The following is a 15,701-nucleotide window of genomic DNA, read 5'->3' on the forward strand; positions in this document are numbered from 1 at the left end:
CCTTACGGGGTCCCTTCGTCGTTTTAGGGGCTGCTTTTGGCGCCCGCCGGGTCTCAGGACCACAGGCTTCTGCTGCCTGTGGTTTTTCTGGATGGGTCCCCGCTTCGCCGTAGCGGGCGACCCGTTTCAACGGAGCTACCCTCTCCCGTTCAGGAGCTGGCAGCCATTGCCGTTCGCGCCGCCTCCGGAAGTCCCAACAGCGAGACTTATGGCCGGGCTCTTTTCCCTGCGTACGGAGCCGGCTCCAACCACGTTGATATCCTTAAATTAACGGACATCTTACTAAATTTCATGGAAGAATCCAATGCGGCCACTCAGTCTATCCTGACGGAATTAACGGAAGTCAGGCAGACCGCGATACAGAACCGCCTTGCTTTGGACTACGTTCTTGCCTCGACAGGAGGCGTTTGTGCCCTTGTCGGAACCGAGTGCTGCACCCACGTGTCCGACCAAACCCTTAATATTACCGGACACCTCAACAACATTCATAGATTAACAGACGAGCTTAAAGACATCCAACACGAAGGGCTGTCAGACACCCAGTTGTGGAGCTGGCTGCCTGGCACAGGCTGGATAAAACAACTTCTAGGGAACGGACTCCTCATCCTCATTACTGTAACCATTTGCGTTGCTGTCTTCTGCTGCACTATCCACTGTTTCCCGGTGTGCCGTCAAACCTGCGGCTCTTGCCTTCCAACCCATCGCCCGCGACTAGCAACCACCTATGGACCATCAGCACCCGGAACCCGGTCGAACCTCACCGAAATGGGACCCCTGAAGGACTTCCGCAGCCCAGACCCTAGGTATGACATATCAGACTTTTATTGATTGTGCGGAGAGAAGGATTGCGCGGTTTACCTACCTTCGCAATCTTATCTCCGAAGGGGGGAACTGTCACCGGAAATCACCCCCCCCACATTTGTCACGTGTATTACACAAGCACCACACTCACACGTACACGCATCTCCCCCCCAGCCCTGGAGATGTCCCTTTAGAGGGTCACCTTCCCAAAAGCCTTCCGTAAATAAGGAAGCGCTAGCCTGACGGCTTTCCACTCTAGCGCTCCGCATCGTCCTATTCTTAACGTGGGTAGACCTGGCAACTGAACTCTGGATCACTCGACAGCCGCTTCAACCAATGAGCATTAGCAAACAGCGCCCCTGGTGGCGACTGCGCTGGTACTGCAGCCGCCATTCGGTGTGTCCCTGTTTGACAGCTCACTGATACAACGTTTCCGAATTCACTCAACCGTGACTAATCCAATCAAGAGCTTGCTACATTGTTTCCTGAACTTGGGGTTGGTTTGAACTTCAAAGTATTCGCCGTTTTATATTCGTTAAAAATCAACCGTACGACGGATTTTTATCGGACCACTTTTATTTTACTACATATCCAAAGGACTACCAAAGGGGGGTGACATGACGCTGGGTAACCATAATCTCCTGACCGAGCAGTCACGTACACAGCGATTCCCCCCCCCCCCCGGCTGGCCTGATTACCTTGATAGCCATCGTGATGAGTCCAGACAGGAGACTATCAAGAACACAATCAAGCTGCACCTTTTAGTGTATTCCACCCAGACTTGTACAAAGGACACTGACCGGATTCCCCTCAGGGGGCAGGAAACTTCACCCTTCTCCTTTTGTTCTTGAAATTGACTCATGTGGGGAGGAGGCAGGAGGCTCCGGCCAGGTGTCAGGACACTCGGATTACCTGTGTAGCCCCTCCTCGACTCCTCCTAATTTTAATGTAATCATGATGTAGATGTGATGTAATTCTGGGGGTGTAGTTTGGGGATTAGTAACTAATAAAAGTTAGGGTCTTCTTTTGTTTGGGGCTTCCATTTTGCTTCACCTCGTGGGCGGTGGGAGCCCTGTCGCGACAGTCTTTCTTCTAATAAAGACCAAGCCTACTGGCTGCTGTTTTGCTCTGACTTGCTCTGGTTGGTGTCTCTGTTTGTCCAAGGGAGCCCTCGGATTTGTCCGGTAACATGGGGAATACAGCAATTAAAAAACATCAAGAATAGTGTTGTGATTTGGGTCTGTCTGCAGCGTGTCTGCAACCCCTTCTGACACTTGGAGTCCTGAGCCCAGGAAGGGTTAATAGCTGATGGGAGAAGCCATTGCTACCTGGGTAGTTGCAAGTGAATGGCCTGCCATTTAAGCATCTCCATCAGCATCTCTTTGCCCAGCCAATGGGCCAAAATATATAAATAAAAATTGTCCAGTAGCACCTTAGAGACCAACTAAATAGGTTTTGGCCGAGGGACTAGGGCTGCCAGATTTCAAAAGACGAAAATCCTGAAACAAAAGTTGTTCAGCTTTTCTTTTCTTTTTGGGCAAAATCATGGCTTGCCAGACGCCTGGATTTTCCTGGACATTTTGCTGAATGCTGCTTCCCACTGCAGTATTCTGGATATGTCTGGGAAATTTGCACCCAGGACCATCAGCGTCTGAAATGAAGGAGCTGGATTGCCAGGGCAGTGACTAAGTGCGGGGGCCTGGCCTGGCTGGGATGTGGAAGGGTGATGGCCAGCCTGGCTGGGGAGAGCTGAGCTGAGTGGCGGCTGAGAAGCCAGAGAGTCAGCGCCATGCTTGATGGATGGGCGATTCCAAGGCTGTCACAGTGAGAGAAGAAAGGCGTTTTGGGGTGTCGATGCTGCGAGATCCTCCATCTTTGGCTCAGGCTGCACCTAGATTTTCCCCTAACAAAACCATAGATCCTGAAAACACCACAGTCTCTGCTGTCCCTCATTCCAAGGGAACCCAGTCCTGGAACCCCTGCAATCTCGCCCTGCTTGGGGATCGGGTGGCAGGCAAGCGGTGCTTTTCTACCAGTGCTGTGTCCCCTTGAATGCCCCCAGAAAAAAACACTGATGCCGTCAAAGTCGGCCAATTAGCTCACATCAAAGCAAGTGAGTATAAATGCGCTCATTGCTACTATTAATTGTGGGGTTATCTTGATTTCCAAGAGGGTGTTTGCAGAGCTTCCCGAGCCGAGCCGTTTGCCTTGGGTTCAGCACCCCCTCCCCAGCAGCTCTTATCGGGCAGCCAGTGGGGAAGGGCCACGTGGGGCAAACTCTGGCTCCACGTCACGGAAAGGCTTGCCCCGGGAGCTTTATCTGCCCCTTCCCTGCCTGGCATCTCCTGGCTCCGGCACTCTGCCTCTCTCTCTCCTCCAGGCCGCGATGGGCTGCCTCCCGAGACTCCTGCTGGCACTGGGGCTGGCAGTGGCCTTAGTGCAGCGTTTGGGGGCCCAGGAGAGCAGGAACCAGGCAGAGGAAGAGGAGGAAGAGGAGGACCAGGGGGTCTTGGTGCTCAGCCAGAGCAACTTTGCCCAAGCCCTGCAGAAGCACAAGCTGCTCCTGGTGGAGTTCTGTGAGTAGCAGCTGCTGCAGGGGGAGAGCTTGAACGGGGCACCACCAGGGACTCCCCTGGCCTGCACCCCCTGGCAAAAGGCAGCAGGCGCTGGGAGGGGGCAGGTGGCGCAAACCGGAGCGCCCCCTTCAGGCTGCTTGGTTGCTTAGGGGAGGGGGCACAGCGGACCATGTTGAGAGACATCCCCTCCGGTAAGGGTACCCTCTCAGCTAGGGCCAGGGCCTTTTCAGCTCTGGCCCCGACTTGATGGAACACTCTGTCCCAAGAGACCAGGGCCCTGCGGGATTTGACATCTTTCCGCAGGGCCTGCAAGACGGAGCTGTTCCGCCTGACCCCTTATATGGAATTTGGTATATAAAATTTCCCTTGGCTTTTTTGCTGGCCCATGTAGGACCAGCATGGGTGAATATCTGATGTTCCCTCCCTTCATGGTCTTCATTTATGGGCTACTACTAAGATGAGGCTGCATTTTAAGCTGTATTTTAAGCAGTATTTTAATGAACTTCCCCCCCCCCCATTATGTTTTGTTGTAATTTATATTTGGTGTTAGCTGTCCTGAGCCTGGCCCTGGCTGGGGAGGGCAGGGTATAAATACAAATTTATTATTATATTAATATTATTACCTTTCTTGTAGCTCCCGCCTCACCTTCCAGCCCCCCACCCCAGCTGTGTCCTCTTGTGGCACCACAGAGCTGCCTTTGTTGGAGCAAACCTGCTCTATGCTCTGGAAGGCGAGAGGAGATGAGATTAAGCAAAAGCGGCTCTCAGCAGCCTCTGGGGAGAGCAAACATGGCCTGCCAGGCCCACAGAGCCTGGCCCAGGGGACAGGAGGGAGGGCAGCCTACAGACCCACACCCTCCTGCTGTGCCTGTGGCTCCTGAGACCCACTGGTGTGCATAGAATCACAGAATCATAGAGTTGGAAGAGACCCCAAGGGCCATCGAGTCCAACCCCCTTCCAAGCAGGAAACACCATCAGAGCACTCCTGACATATGGTTGTCAAGCCTCTGCTTAAAGACCTCCAAAGAAGGAGACTCCACCACACTCCTTGGCAGCAAATTCCACTGTCGAACAGCTCTTACTGTCAGGAAGTTCTTCCTAATGTTTAGGTGGAATCTTCTTTCTTGTAGTTTGGATCCATTGCTCCGTGTCCGCTTCTCTGAAGCAGCAGAAAACAACCTTTCTCCCTCCTCTGGGTGACATCCTTTTATATATTTGAACATGGCTATCATATCACCCCTTAACCTCCTCTTCTCCAGGCTAAACATGCCCAGCTCCCTTAGCCATTCCTCAACCCCCCATCACCACCACAATGGGGTTGCTCTGGCCCCACACTCAGAGACAGCAAATGCTTCCCACGGCCAGTTGCTGGAAACCGCAGGAGGGAAGAGTAGTTCTCGCACCCAGGTCTTGCTTGTGGGCTTCCCTGTGGGGCTTCTGGCTGGCCACAGTGAGAACAGCAGGCTCCTCGGATGTGCTTACACCCCTCCGCACTGCCATTTGTTGCCTGTGGGGTTGACGCTTCACCCCTCCTCCTTTTCCCTCCCAGATGCCCCCTGGAGCAGTCACTGCCAGGCCCTGGCCCCGGAGTACGCCAAGGCCGCCGCCCTGCTGAAGGAGGAGGGCTCTGCGCTGCGCCTGGCCAAGGTGGACGGGGAGCAGGAGAAGGAGCTGAGCGCAGAGTTCGGAGTCAGCGGCTTCCCCGTCCTCAAGCTGTTCAGAGACGGCAACCGCACTCACCCGGCGGACTTCACAGGTCAGAAGAGGCCGTGGTTTTGCGGGGCGTTCTCAGCCACCCTGGACCTCCCCTGTCGGAGGCAGGGTGGCTCTGAATACCCATTGGTGCGGCCTTTGGGTCCCTTTGGGGGCATCCGGCTGGGGGCCCCTTTGAGAACAAGATGCTGGACTAGATGGGCCGGATCCAGCAGCAGCCGGGGTCTCCCTTGGTTCTTATCCTGGGGGTCTTTGGGCATGAGGTGTCTTCCTCCTCTTCCTCACAGTATAGAATTAACGAGCAGCTGATAGATTTATAGTCCTTTATTACAGCACTGTGTTGCACACACAGACAACCCTCTGCAAGGAGATCAGTTGCCTATTCTGAATCCGACTTCCGACTTCCGCAGCAAGGACTGTGCCAATGGGAAGTTCCTCCCCCTCTCAGTCTCCTTTGTTCTCCGATACGTTCAGACCTCTGAGTCCGAGGGAAGGGGGGGTCCCCCACTTTCAATTGATGTATCTTCCAGTTGCCCCCTCCCTTCCGGATCTCTTGCCATTATCTCGTAGCTGGGTAACTCCTCCCTAATCTGTTCAGCTTCTATGTTTGTTTCTGCTTCGCTCTCTGCTTCTGGAAATGCTGGAGGTGTGTGTGGGGGGAAATATTCCCCCTACACTTCCGAGAGGGGCTTATCTGTCTACGACTGCATTCCCCAATCTTCAGATCCAGACCATTCCCTGACATGAGGGCTTCACCTCAGAGGGAGCAACAAGAGCTCTTCACTTGCAGCTCCTCACCTAGATTTCCCGGGATTGCATTCGCCCTCTTTGCAGTGGCATCACCTCAGGGGCTTATTCTCATCGGAACCTCAGCCGCCATGAGCCCCTGTGAGAGGAGTGGTGCCATTCGCCACTCTCCCTTCTTAACGCAGCGCCTGGTCAAGCAAATGGCGCAGCCCCACAACTCACACTTTTGTTGCCCGTTTGCCAGGCCAGCGAGACGCAGAGGGAATCGTGAAGTGGCTGAAACGGAAAGCTGGGCCCAGTGCGGTGCTGCTGGAGAATGCCAGCCAGGCGGCTGCTTTCCTGGATGCCAACGTGGTGGCGGTGGTCGGATTCTTCCCAGTGAGTGCCCCGCTTGTGTCTCTGCACTCCTGCAGCCAAGCCAGGCTGCTACTCCTGAGCTGCTGCTTCCTGGTGGTGCAGCCTGCTGCCCGTTCCCCGCAGCTGGGAAAGGGAGGAAATGGGAGGGTCAGCCTCTGGCACATTCCAGGGGACATTTGGGCCCCAACTGGCAGGCTGGGGAGCCCCCAGGGAGTTGCTGTCTTGAGGCACCTTCCCCGCACCCAAGGCCCTGCCGGGGGAAGCAGGTCTCCAAGAACGAGACTCTCTTTCCTCTCCACAAACGGAGCGCAGGCCTGGGATATCCTTTGCGTGCTGCTCCTGGCATCCTGTGCCCGGCTCAGCCGCCGCGCATTCCTTGCAGGACCTGCAGGGTGAAGACGTGCGCCTCTTCTACGATGTGGCCAGCGATGCTCCGGACGTTGCCTTCGCACTCACCAACCGCTCGGAGCTCTTTGAGAAGTTCAACGTGACCCACCCTGGCACCGTGTCTCTCTTCCGGAAGGTGAGAGCTGGGCCAGGCGGGCACTTCCAGGAGCTTTGCAGGGTTGGTTAAAAGACCGGGGGGGGGGGAGCATTTAGAGGGGAGGCGTTTCTTTCTGTGGCTGGTGCAGCTGCTGAGATTTATAGATGGTGCTCCCTGGATCTGCCCAGACAGACTCTGTCACCTCTTGTCACCATTTTTCGAGTAGATTTTTTTGGAGACACCCCTCAAGTACAGCTGATGGCAGTATATTCAATCTTGTGAGAGTAAAAGCGCATCTATATTTTGGAATTATTAAATTATGCAAACAGGGTGCCAGAGAGTCAAGATGACTGGGTGAAAAATAGTCATACAATTGTCAAAATTTCCTTATTGTGGCCAGATTGTTCTGTCGCTCGATATCATTTTAAGCGCTGCCTAATTAAGTTGTTCGCTTTTCTAAAACCCAGTGTGAGTAGCTGGGCTATCATCCTTCTATTATTGTCCATTCTGGGTCGCCCAACCACTGTTACAGTGTCCTTTCTCTTGGCAGATCAAGATGAACAGGTGACAGCAAAGGTTGCAAGGTTTTTAGCCGGGGCAATTAGAATAAGATCCCTTATTTGACCATTGACCCAAACCCCCAAAATGTTTTTTACATAATTGACTTTTTACCGTTATCCTCTGTATACCACAATTTTCTTTGCTTTATTGTTGTGGCTGGTGGCTGGTGCAAAGAAAGATTCATTCATTCATTAATCCATTCATTCATTCTCTTGCAGCACGATGAGTCCCGGGAAGACTTCCTGGTGGATGAAGAGCTCGGCCTGGACGGGGCAGAACTGGCACAGTTCATCCTGGCGCAGAGGCTGGAGCTGGTGATGGAGTATACGAGCCAGGTGAGAGGGGGCCCTGCAGTTCCTCAGCCCCTTCTTCCTCCTGGCTGCCAGCCAGAGCCCAGCTCCTCCTGGCTCCTTCTTGCCAGGGTTGCTTGTCCCTTTGAGGGATTTTCCAGCACTGCAGGGGGTTGGCCCAGATGACCCCTGGGGGGGGGCTTCCAACTAGTGACCTCCCCTTCTGGCAAGCAGAGGGATAGGAGCCACTGCGTGTCAGGCTCCAGGGAATCTGATCCCTCCCACGGTGGCAGCCAAGAAGCAGATGAAAAAGAAGAGTTCTTACCAAGTCTTTTATTCAATATTTACAAAGAGAGAACACAGAAATTGTGGGAATGTTCAGGGAGGCAGGAGAGGATATATTGTTTATTAATATCCTTCCTAACTTGCGCTAGCAAGTTCTATAACCTAGAAGAGTTTTAACATTTGTCGTTAAACGCACAGTGGGTAGCTGGTTGCAAGCATGTTTAAGCTTCTTGATATAGATTCCTGGTAAGATCCCTTATTTCCCTCTTAAAAGAATAAATACGCCACAATCTTATTTAAGATATATAAAAGTAGTTTACTCACATCAGCATCAGTTCACAGATGGATCCCTGAAGGCAGACTTAGTTACAGATATATACATGTGAGTCTATCCCATATGGAGATAGTCTCTTTGTCCTCTGTTGGCCAGCAGAGCATCTCTAGCTAAAAAGCTGCTCCAACGAAGACAGGAAGAGAGAGAGATGGCTGCATGCCTTGTGCTTTTGTTACCTGCACAGGTAAGGTCACACCCACCTCTAGTCACATGCCAGAGGAAGTATGTCCCAGTCAGGAGGAAACAGGAAGTTTTTGACCGGCTAGTCCAAACATCCCCTTGCATGTCCACTCTAGGAAAACAAGGAATGTTGTACTTGACTGCTACTTATGTATCACATCCCACAGAAATGCCATCTCTCCTAGATAATGGCATTGCTCTGAGTAAAGTCCTACCCCCTCTGTCTCTCCTATTCTACGTCATCCCTGCGCCAGTTGAGCTGCGCTTTCTGCCTCTGAGCTTTCTGCTCTACTACTCTCAATGCTTGCCTGGTCCTGGGAGAAGGGGGGTCAGGAATGCTTTCGAATCATAACGTGTCAGCCAGCTGCTCTGGCTCTGCTGCTTCCCCCTCCTTTACCATTATCTCCCAGCTTTTCCCCTCTTCTGTCTCAGAGTCATGAGCTTCTGCAAGCCACTGTTGTAATTCTATACTGCCCTTCTCTTCTTGGGAAGGTCCAGGAGAGGGGGGCTGTCTCTATCATTCCTCCTCCGATGTCCAGTCCCTGACGCTGTGGGTGGGACCCCTCTGCTCAGTGGAAGGACCCTGGTTGGGTCACGGTCAGCTCTGGGCCTTTGGGTCTGCCTGGCAGGGAAGGGGGACCCTGAAAGCCCAGCGCAGCCCCCTCACCATTTCTGCTGCAGAGATGCAGGCCTCCTCCCTGGGGAGAGTGGGCTGCTCTTCTGCTTCTGGGATTTGGGGGCACTTGTCCTCACTGTCAGAACTAGCATTTGGCCAAGCTACTCCTCCGGTCGAGTCCTCCGGCGGTGCTTCACGACCTGAGCCTTTGATGAGGCTCCAGGCACGTTCCCTTGTTACGCAGAGTATCCAAGCAGCAGAAGGATGAGAAATATGAGCTACTGTGCTGGTCCCGGGGGTAAGGTACCGTGGGTGTAAGCAGAGCCCACACGAAGAGGGGCGAGGTCTGAGGCAGAGAGCCGGGCGGGGAACAGGAACGCTGGGACAGGAGGCCGAGCAGGGAACAGGAGCACCGGATGAACAGGAACAGGAGGCCGAGCAGGGAACAGGAGCACCGGATGGTCAGGAACAGGAGGCCGAGCAGGGATCAGGAACACAGGAAGGTACGAAGCCAACAACGACGTTGCTCCCGCAACCTGGGGCCGGGCTGACTGGGCTTTTATCCTCTTCTAAGGCTGGGGGCGGTCCCGGCCCCCAGGAGCCCCGCCTCCTCTGGCCTTAAGGCGAGCACTCCTCCTGGGGGCAACCAGTTCCCTTCGCCTCTCTGCCCTAAGCCTCTGCAGATCAGGAGAGGCCGAAGGGTTACTGGGCCCTGGAGGAGGCTCACCTGTGGCCACTGAGTCGTCAAGCCCCTCTGGGGCCAGAAGGGCTTCACCTGGGGCCAGCTCCTGATGCTCTGCCACAGGTGCAGGCTCTTCAGCATCTAGGCCTTGCCCCAGTTCAGCCGGCCCTGGAGGCGGGGACTCCTGTGCAGGCTGGGATTCCTCTGGTTCATCCTCTGAATCGGAATCCCAGGCCATCACAGCTACATTGCTAAGAGTTTTATTTCTAACTATGCAGACAGAAAAGAATATACATCATCTCTCTGTGAAAGCAGAGAGGCAACTGGAACAAAGGAACAGGAAACCAGTAATATCAACATCCGTCTCCCGTCTCTTGTGACACTTCCAACAATCTGGAATGTCTGGAATGTAAACAGAGTCTTGTGACTCTAAGCACTGCACAGTGGCAAAACAGAAACCTAACATCCTCCCCCTTTCTGTGAACACCACTGGGCAGTGTGTCAAAACAGAAGCCTAACACTTACGCCCCTCCACCCTTGGGGGCTCCCCGCTCTGGCATTCCCAAAGCAAAGGAAGGATTAGACTCTGATTAATAGAAGACACACAGAGGCTTGACCAGCAAGACTCTGGGAGGGGTGTGTATAATAATAATGCCTGCCCACCCTCCGTCCCAGGTCGTTTTATTCACAAAAGAACTTTTTACACAGTGTACGTAAGAACCAATCAGATTCCTCTGAGCATTTCAAAAACCCCACGTGGGACAAAGTTAAACTACAAAAACTAATTAAGCATGCATACTTCTGGGGTAAATAAAACAGAACTAAAAAGGAGGGATGCATTCGGCAACCCTGGAGGTCATAAACAGCAATAAACATGATAGGAAGGATGGCAAGGACGATAGGGATCTTTATCACCTTGATGTGAAAAACTATTTCCTGGCCCTAAGATGAACAAAATCAAGGAAGGGTACATCAAAGAACTGCCCACTATCTTTCATGGTCTGACGAAGCAACTGGCAACTGGGCTGTGTACATGACTTGTCAAGCAAGAGAAATAGGACCGGGATGCAGAGGCGTGGATTGATCAAAAATCAGATCAAAATGGCTTAAACCCAGTCAATGCAATGCTTTCATTGCTGACACAGATGGCTTGCTCCATATTTGGTATAATTCCTCCTAGCAATCCCACCTGATCACTCCCCCCCCCCCCGCCTGTGTCTTTCCCTTAGAACTCCTCCAGGATATTTGGGGCAAAGATCCCAAACCACCTGCTGCTCTTCATCAACAAGACGCAGGACTCTCAGCTGGAGCTCCTCAGCAGCTTCCGAGATGCTGCCCCTGCTTTCCGGGGACAGGTGAGCCCCGCCCCCCGACCAGCCGGCACATTTGCCCTGGGGCTTGGGGGGGGGTCCCATGCAGGGAGGGGTTTGGGGTTTGTGTGGGTGCTGTGTTTTCTGCTTCTGGGAGGCGAGTGCCAGGGAGCATATTCCTGTCCCACTGGGGGTTGGACTAGACGCGTCTCTGCCCCTCTATTCAGGTGCTTTTCGTGCTGGCCGATGTCAACGGGGAAGGAGCCCAGATCCTGCACTTCTTTGGCCTCAAGAGCCACGAGGCTCCCGCCATCCGCTTCATCAACATCGAGAGCAACAGGAAATACCTCTTGGTCACAGACGGATCCGGATCCCTCGCAGCTCCTGCCATCCATGCCTTCTGCCAGGAGGTGATGGAGGGCCATGTCCAGGTGGGCAGCCAGCCGCATGGTCAGGCTGGGTGGGTGGGGGGGAGAAAGGGACGAGGACTCTTTTTTATATTCCTTTTTATTAGGGTTTTCTAAAAAAATATGTACTTCACATACAATTTATCATTCAATTATATGTTTCTTTTTGTCTTCCCACCCACCCCACATGTTTTTTAATCCTTAATTGCTGCATTTATACTTGTTACTAAACCCCCCAATTCCATCTGATCATCCTTTTTTTCTCCCGCTCATATTTCAAATCCACTCCTACCATTCCTGTTCATGGAACGTTTATTTGATTCTTATTACTTTGCGACCCCATGCAGATATTGTATGTCTTCTGTTTATGAATTTTGAAACAGTATAGTATTATAAAAATATTTTCAGTATATTATTAGCTGGCGTGTTGTTTGTTGTTGTTCATATTTCAAATCCTGCATGCGATTTCCTATTGCTGAAGTATTTTGACTGGTAGTCTAAAAAAAAAAAAGGTCTCCCGTTTTCCATGAACAGTTCATCGCTGTGTCCTCTGAGTTTTACCATCAGTTTTGCCATTTCCGCATAATCCATTCTTTTTATAAGCCATTCTTCTCTGGTTGGAGTCTCTTTGAAAGCTCTTCAGGGATGCCACTGTCAGGAGCTCGTCCTACACTCGAGTAGGACCCTGGTTGAGACACATGCCCAACTGGTATGTTTTCTCCCTCCTGGTCATTCGTTGAGAAGCTTCAAAAGGTTTATTCTGCCTGAACATCACAGCGACCGATGCCAACAAACACCAGCATACTTAGGGATCCGCAGAGTCTTCGCAGCTTTCATGACAGACCTCAGCAACTCAGCATTTTGGCTAATCTACTTTATTTACATATAAACACACACGGAGCATTGCAACATGGCTCCCTCTATCTCTTGCATCAGACAGCAAAGAGAGAAAGAACAAAGGACAATATTCCCACTTCACAGAACACAGTAACACAAAACATCCTCTCTCCGTCACTTCCCACATTGTGGAATGAAAACATACACCGTCATGTGATAGACAACAATCCCATGACTGCAATCACGGAGCAGGAATTCTAACAGCCACCATCCCCAGATGGGAAGGAGCTCTGCCCTACAGGTGAGCTGGTGGGGCAGTGGCCACAGCCTCCGCCAGGCCCCCTCTCCCCCCAGCAGTAGGGAAGGGGCCAAAAATGCAGAGTGGAGGCTGTGTCCCTTGCAGTGGGGGGAGACCCATAGGCCCGAAGACTCTCGCCACTCCTGGTCTTGTAGTAAGGTTAAAGCTTACTAGGAAATTATATATAATGAATTGGAAAAGATGTTTAAAATAATGTTTGTAAAAACAAACAAACCCAGAAGCTTCCCTTTAGGGAATTATAGGGAGAGAACTACCCAAACTGTACAGAAATTAATTCATGTGTGCGATTACAGCAGCAAGAATATTACTTGTCCCAAAATGGAAAGAAGAAGTCCCAGCAAAAGAAGAATGGATACAAAAACTTATGGAATAGGCAGAAATGGCAAAACTTACTGGAAAAAGAAGAAATCAAGATAGCAAACTTTTTGTAAAAGAATGGAAACGGTTTATTGAATATTTACAAACAAACTGTAAACAGATAAGAACATTGGCAGGATTATTGTAATAACCTGAAGTTTTATAAGAGCATGAATTTAAAGTAGATGGATAAATGAGCAAATTAATTTGGATGTGCAGAGAATATTAAAAATAAATTTAAGGAACTACACAAAGAGGGGGAAGGAAGTCCAGTTTTTAAATGTTAAAATGATTGCAAAATTATTGAAATGTATAAAACTGAAAATCATAAATAAAATAAAAATAAAAAACACTCCACCGACCCACAGCACTAAGCTTTGCTTCATCATTCCAGCCGTACCTGATGAGCGAGGAGATTCCAGAGGACTGGGATAAGGCGCCCGTCAAGACCCTGGTTGGCAGGAACTTTGATCAAGTGGCGTTTGACGAGAGCAAGAGCGTCTTTGTGAAGTTCTGTAAGTGGCACTTTGGGACTGGGGAGGAGGAACCTCAAAGCTGCCTCTGGGGCTCGTCCGCGTTCCCTCCGGGCATCCTGTGGAAGCTCACTGGGAGGGCAGAAGAAGCAGATGGCAGCCCTCCTTGGGGGTTTTCCCCTCTCATCCCCAGTTGGCAGAAACAGGCTTGACCCAGACTTTTCAGGTACACAGACAGAGCTCAGTGATATATCCATATACAGAACTGCAGGAATCTTTTTGCCCGGTGTGGGACTCAAACCCTCAACCCTGAGATTCAAAGTCTCATGCTCTACTGACTGAGCTATCTCCAGGGAAATTGCTGCTGAGAGACCTTGCCTGCTCTGCAGACTTTCAGAGCCCAGCCCTTTCCAAGCGGTTCAGAAAACATTTATTACAAAAATCGCATAGAAATAAATTACCAGTGTGATAACAAATGTATATCAGCCAACCAGTCTGGAATTTATAAAGTCTTCAGGATACTTTGAAATGGGGCCAGACTACACACTGGGGCCAGAATTCCCTGAGGAGGAAATCCCAAAAGGCTGGGCCCACCACTGAGAAGGTCCTGTTTCCCATTTTTAACACTCGATTGGGAGCTGCTCAGAGTGGTATAAATAATAAATTATTATTATTATTATTATTATTATTATTATTATTATTATTATTACCCATCAATCCAATAGGCCATAACAGGCCACAACAGAGCAGGGTCTTTGAAGCTGAACTTAAAGTCCCGGCGGGCTTACAGTGGGGCAAAGAGTCCCACACTATGTAGGGCTTTAACAGTTAAAACCAGGGCCTGAAAATGGGAGTAGAAAGCAACCAGCAGCCAGTGCAATTGGTACCAGATCAGTGCAAACACCCACAGCCATTACATCCTCTGTGCCAGTTGTGGGATCATTTTTAAAGGCAGCCCCACAGCGAGGTGTTAAGAGGGACGCAGCCTGCACAACTGAAACCAGGTCAGCTTTCTCCAGAGAGGGATGCAGCTGGCGAACCGGCCTGACGACAAAGCAGACTTGCGTCTTCCTAACTCCATCCCTTCTCTTCCGCTTCCACAGATGCCCCCTGGTGCCCCCACTCCAAGGCAATGGCGCCCGCCTGGGCAGAGCTGGGGGAGAAATATAAAGACCACGAGGACGTCCTCATCGCCGAGATGGACGCCACGGCCAACGAGGTAGCAGGGCTCCCCATCCGAGCCTACCCAACGCTCTACTACTTCCCTGCAGGGCAGGACAAGAAGGTAATGCAGGTGCCCCATGGCATGGGGGGGGACTGTGGCCGCAGGATGTGCCCAGGTCCTCCGGGACAGTAGAGCAAGGAGGCTCCTCCAGGAGGAAGAAGGGAGGCAGCAGCTGCTTGTGGGGCAAAGCCAGGCCAACCCCCCCCCCCGTTTTCCACCCCAGATGATCGAGTACCGGAGCGCCAGAGACCTGGAATCCTTCTCGGCGTTCTTGGAGAACGGGGGTGAGTTCCCTCCCCAGGACGACACCAAGGTGAGTTTCAGCGGCAACCCCTCATGCCCACTCCAAACATTGAGTTTGTCCCCGTTCCCACGGTGACGATGGGCTCTGGCTTTCCAGGCTGCCGAGACCCCCGAGGAGGAACCCCAGGAGAATCGAACAAGCCCACCAGGCTCCCCAGAACCAAGAGACGAGCTGTAGAGCTGGCTGTCGCTTCCTTCGTAGCTCCGCTGCACGTTTGCCGGTGGCCAAAAACGCGAGGATCTGGGACAGCTGCCACATGAGAGTTGTGCAATGTAGGGGACAACAGCTCCCTTCGCCCCCCACCCCCGATCAGGCTCCCCCTCCTGCCTAAATGCTGCCCTGGGAAGAGACCAGCAGCCCCTTCCTCCTCCTCCTCGTTTTTATATATTTATTTATATCCCGCCTTCTACCCAGAAAGGGACTCAAAGGTGGCTTACAGACGAAAACACCGGAAGGAAGCAACAACTGAAAAGCAATGAAGCACTAACCGAAATCTATCATCTATCAATCATGATGATCTATTAAAAACATGCAGATAATTGCAGCACCAGCCCTTTCATTAACAGCAGCCCCCCTGTCCCCCCCTCCCCAGCAGCGGCCTCCATCCCGGGGAGAAAGCTGCAAATCTCTGCAGCTTAGTTAGAAGGTGGCAGCGCTAGTTTAGAAGTCACACGGGACTCTTCCTCGGGGAGAAGGGAAAGGCAGCAAGCACAGACCATTTGGGGATGGGGACGAGGGCTGACCCAAGGCCTATCCTCCAAATCATGGGTAGGCAAACCAAGGCCCGGGGGCTGGATCCAGCCCAATCGCCTTCTAAATCCGGCCAGCGGACTGTCCGGGAAT

The 15,701-nt window shown here is 51.9% G+C and overlaps 1 protein-coding gene across 4 annotated transcripts in view; it reads left to right on the plus strand.

The window, feature by feature from the left end:
• Positions 1 to 15,402, plus strand: part of PDIA2 (protein disulfide isomerase family A member 2) — a 31,220-nt gene extending 15,818 nt beyond the window's left edge. Inside the window, exons 2-12 of one of the 4 annotated variants that reach the window (XM_081889209.1) lie at positions 3,182 to 3,377; positions 4,927 to 5,133; positions 6,082 to 6,215; positions 6,577 to 6,717; positions 7,458 to 7,574; positions 10,856 to 10,981; positions 11,164 to 11,367; positions 13,251 to 13,371; positions 14,433 to 14,614; positions 14,778 to 14,867; positions 14,955 to 15,402. In XM_081889209.1, the coding sequence (XP_081745335.1) occupies positions 3,182 to 3,377; positions 4,927 to 5,133; positions 6,082 to 6,215; positions 6,577 to 6,717; positions 7,458 to 7,574; positions 10,856 to 10,981; positions 11,164 to 11,367; positions 13,251 to 13,371; positions 14,433 to 14,614; positions 14,778 to 14,867; positions 14,955 to 15,035 (1,599 nt within the window). In that variant the 3' untranslated portion in view covers positions 15,036 to 15,402. Of the gene's footprint in view, positions 1 to 2,711; positions 2,915 to 3,181; positions 3,378 to 4,926; positions 5,134 to 6,081; positions 6,216 to 6,576; positions 6,718 to 7,457; positions 7,575 to 10,855; positions 10,982 to 11,163; positions 11,368 to 13,250; positions 13,372 to 14,432; positions 14,615 to 14,777; positions 14,868 to 14,954 lie in introns of those variants that run through there. The other 3 variants (XM_081889210.1, XM_081889212.1, XM_081889211.1) reach the window with 3 other exon arrangements.
• The last annotated feature ends 299 nt before the right edge of the window (positions 15,403 to 15,701 follow it).

This window comes from Podarcis melisellensis (genome assembly GCF_964234715.1).
Source record: "Podarcis melisellensis genome assembly, chromosome: 14".
In the NCBI taxonomy this organism is placed as follows: domain Eukaryota; kingdom Metazoa; phylum Chordata; class Lepidosauria; order Squamata; family Lacertidae; genus Podarcis; species Podarcis melisellensis.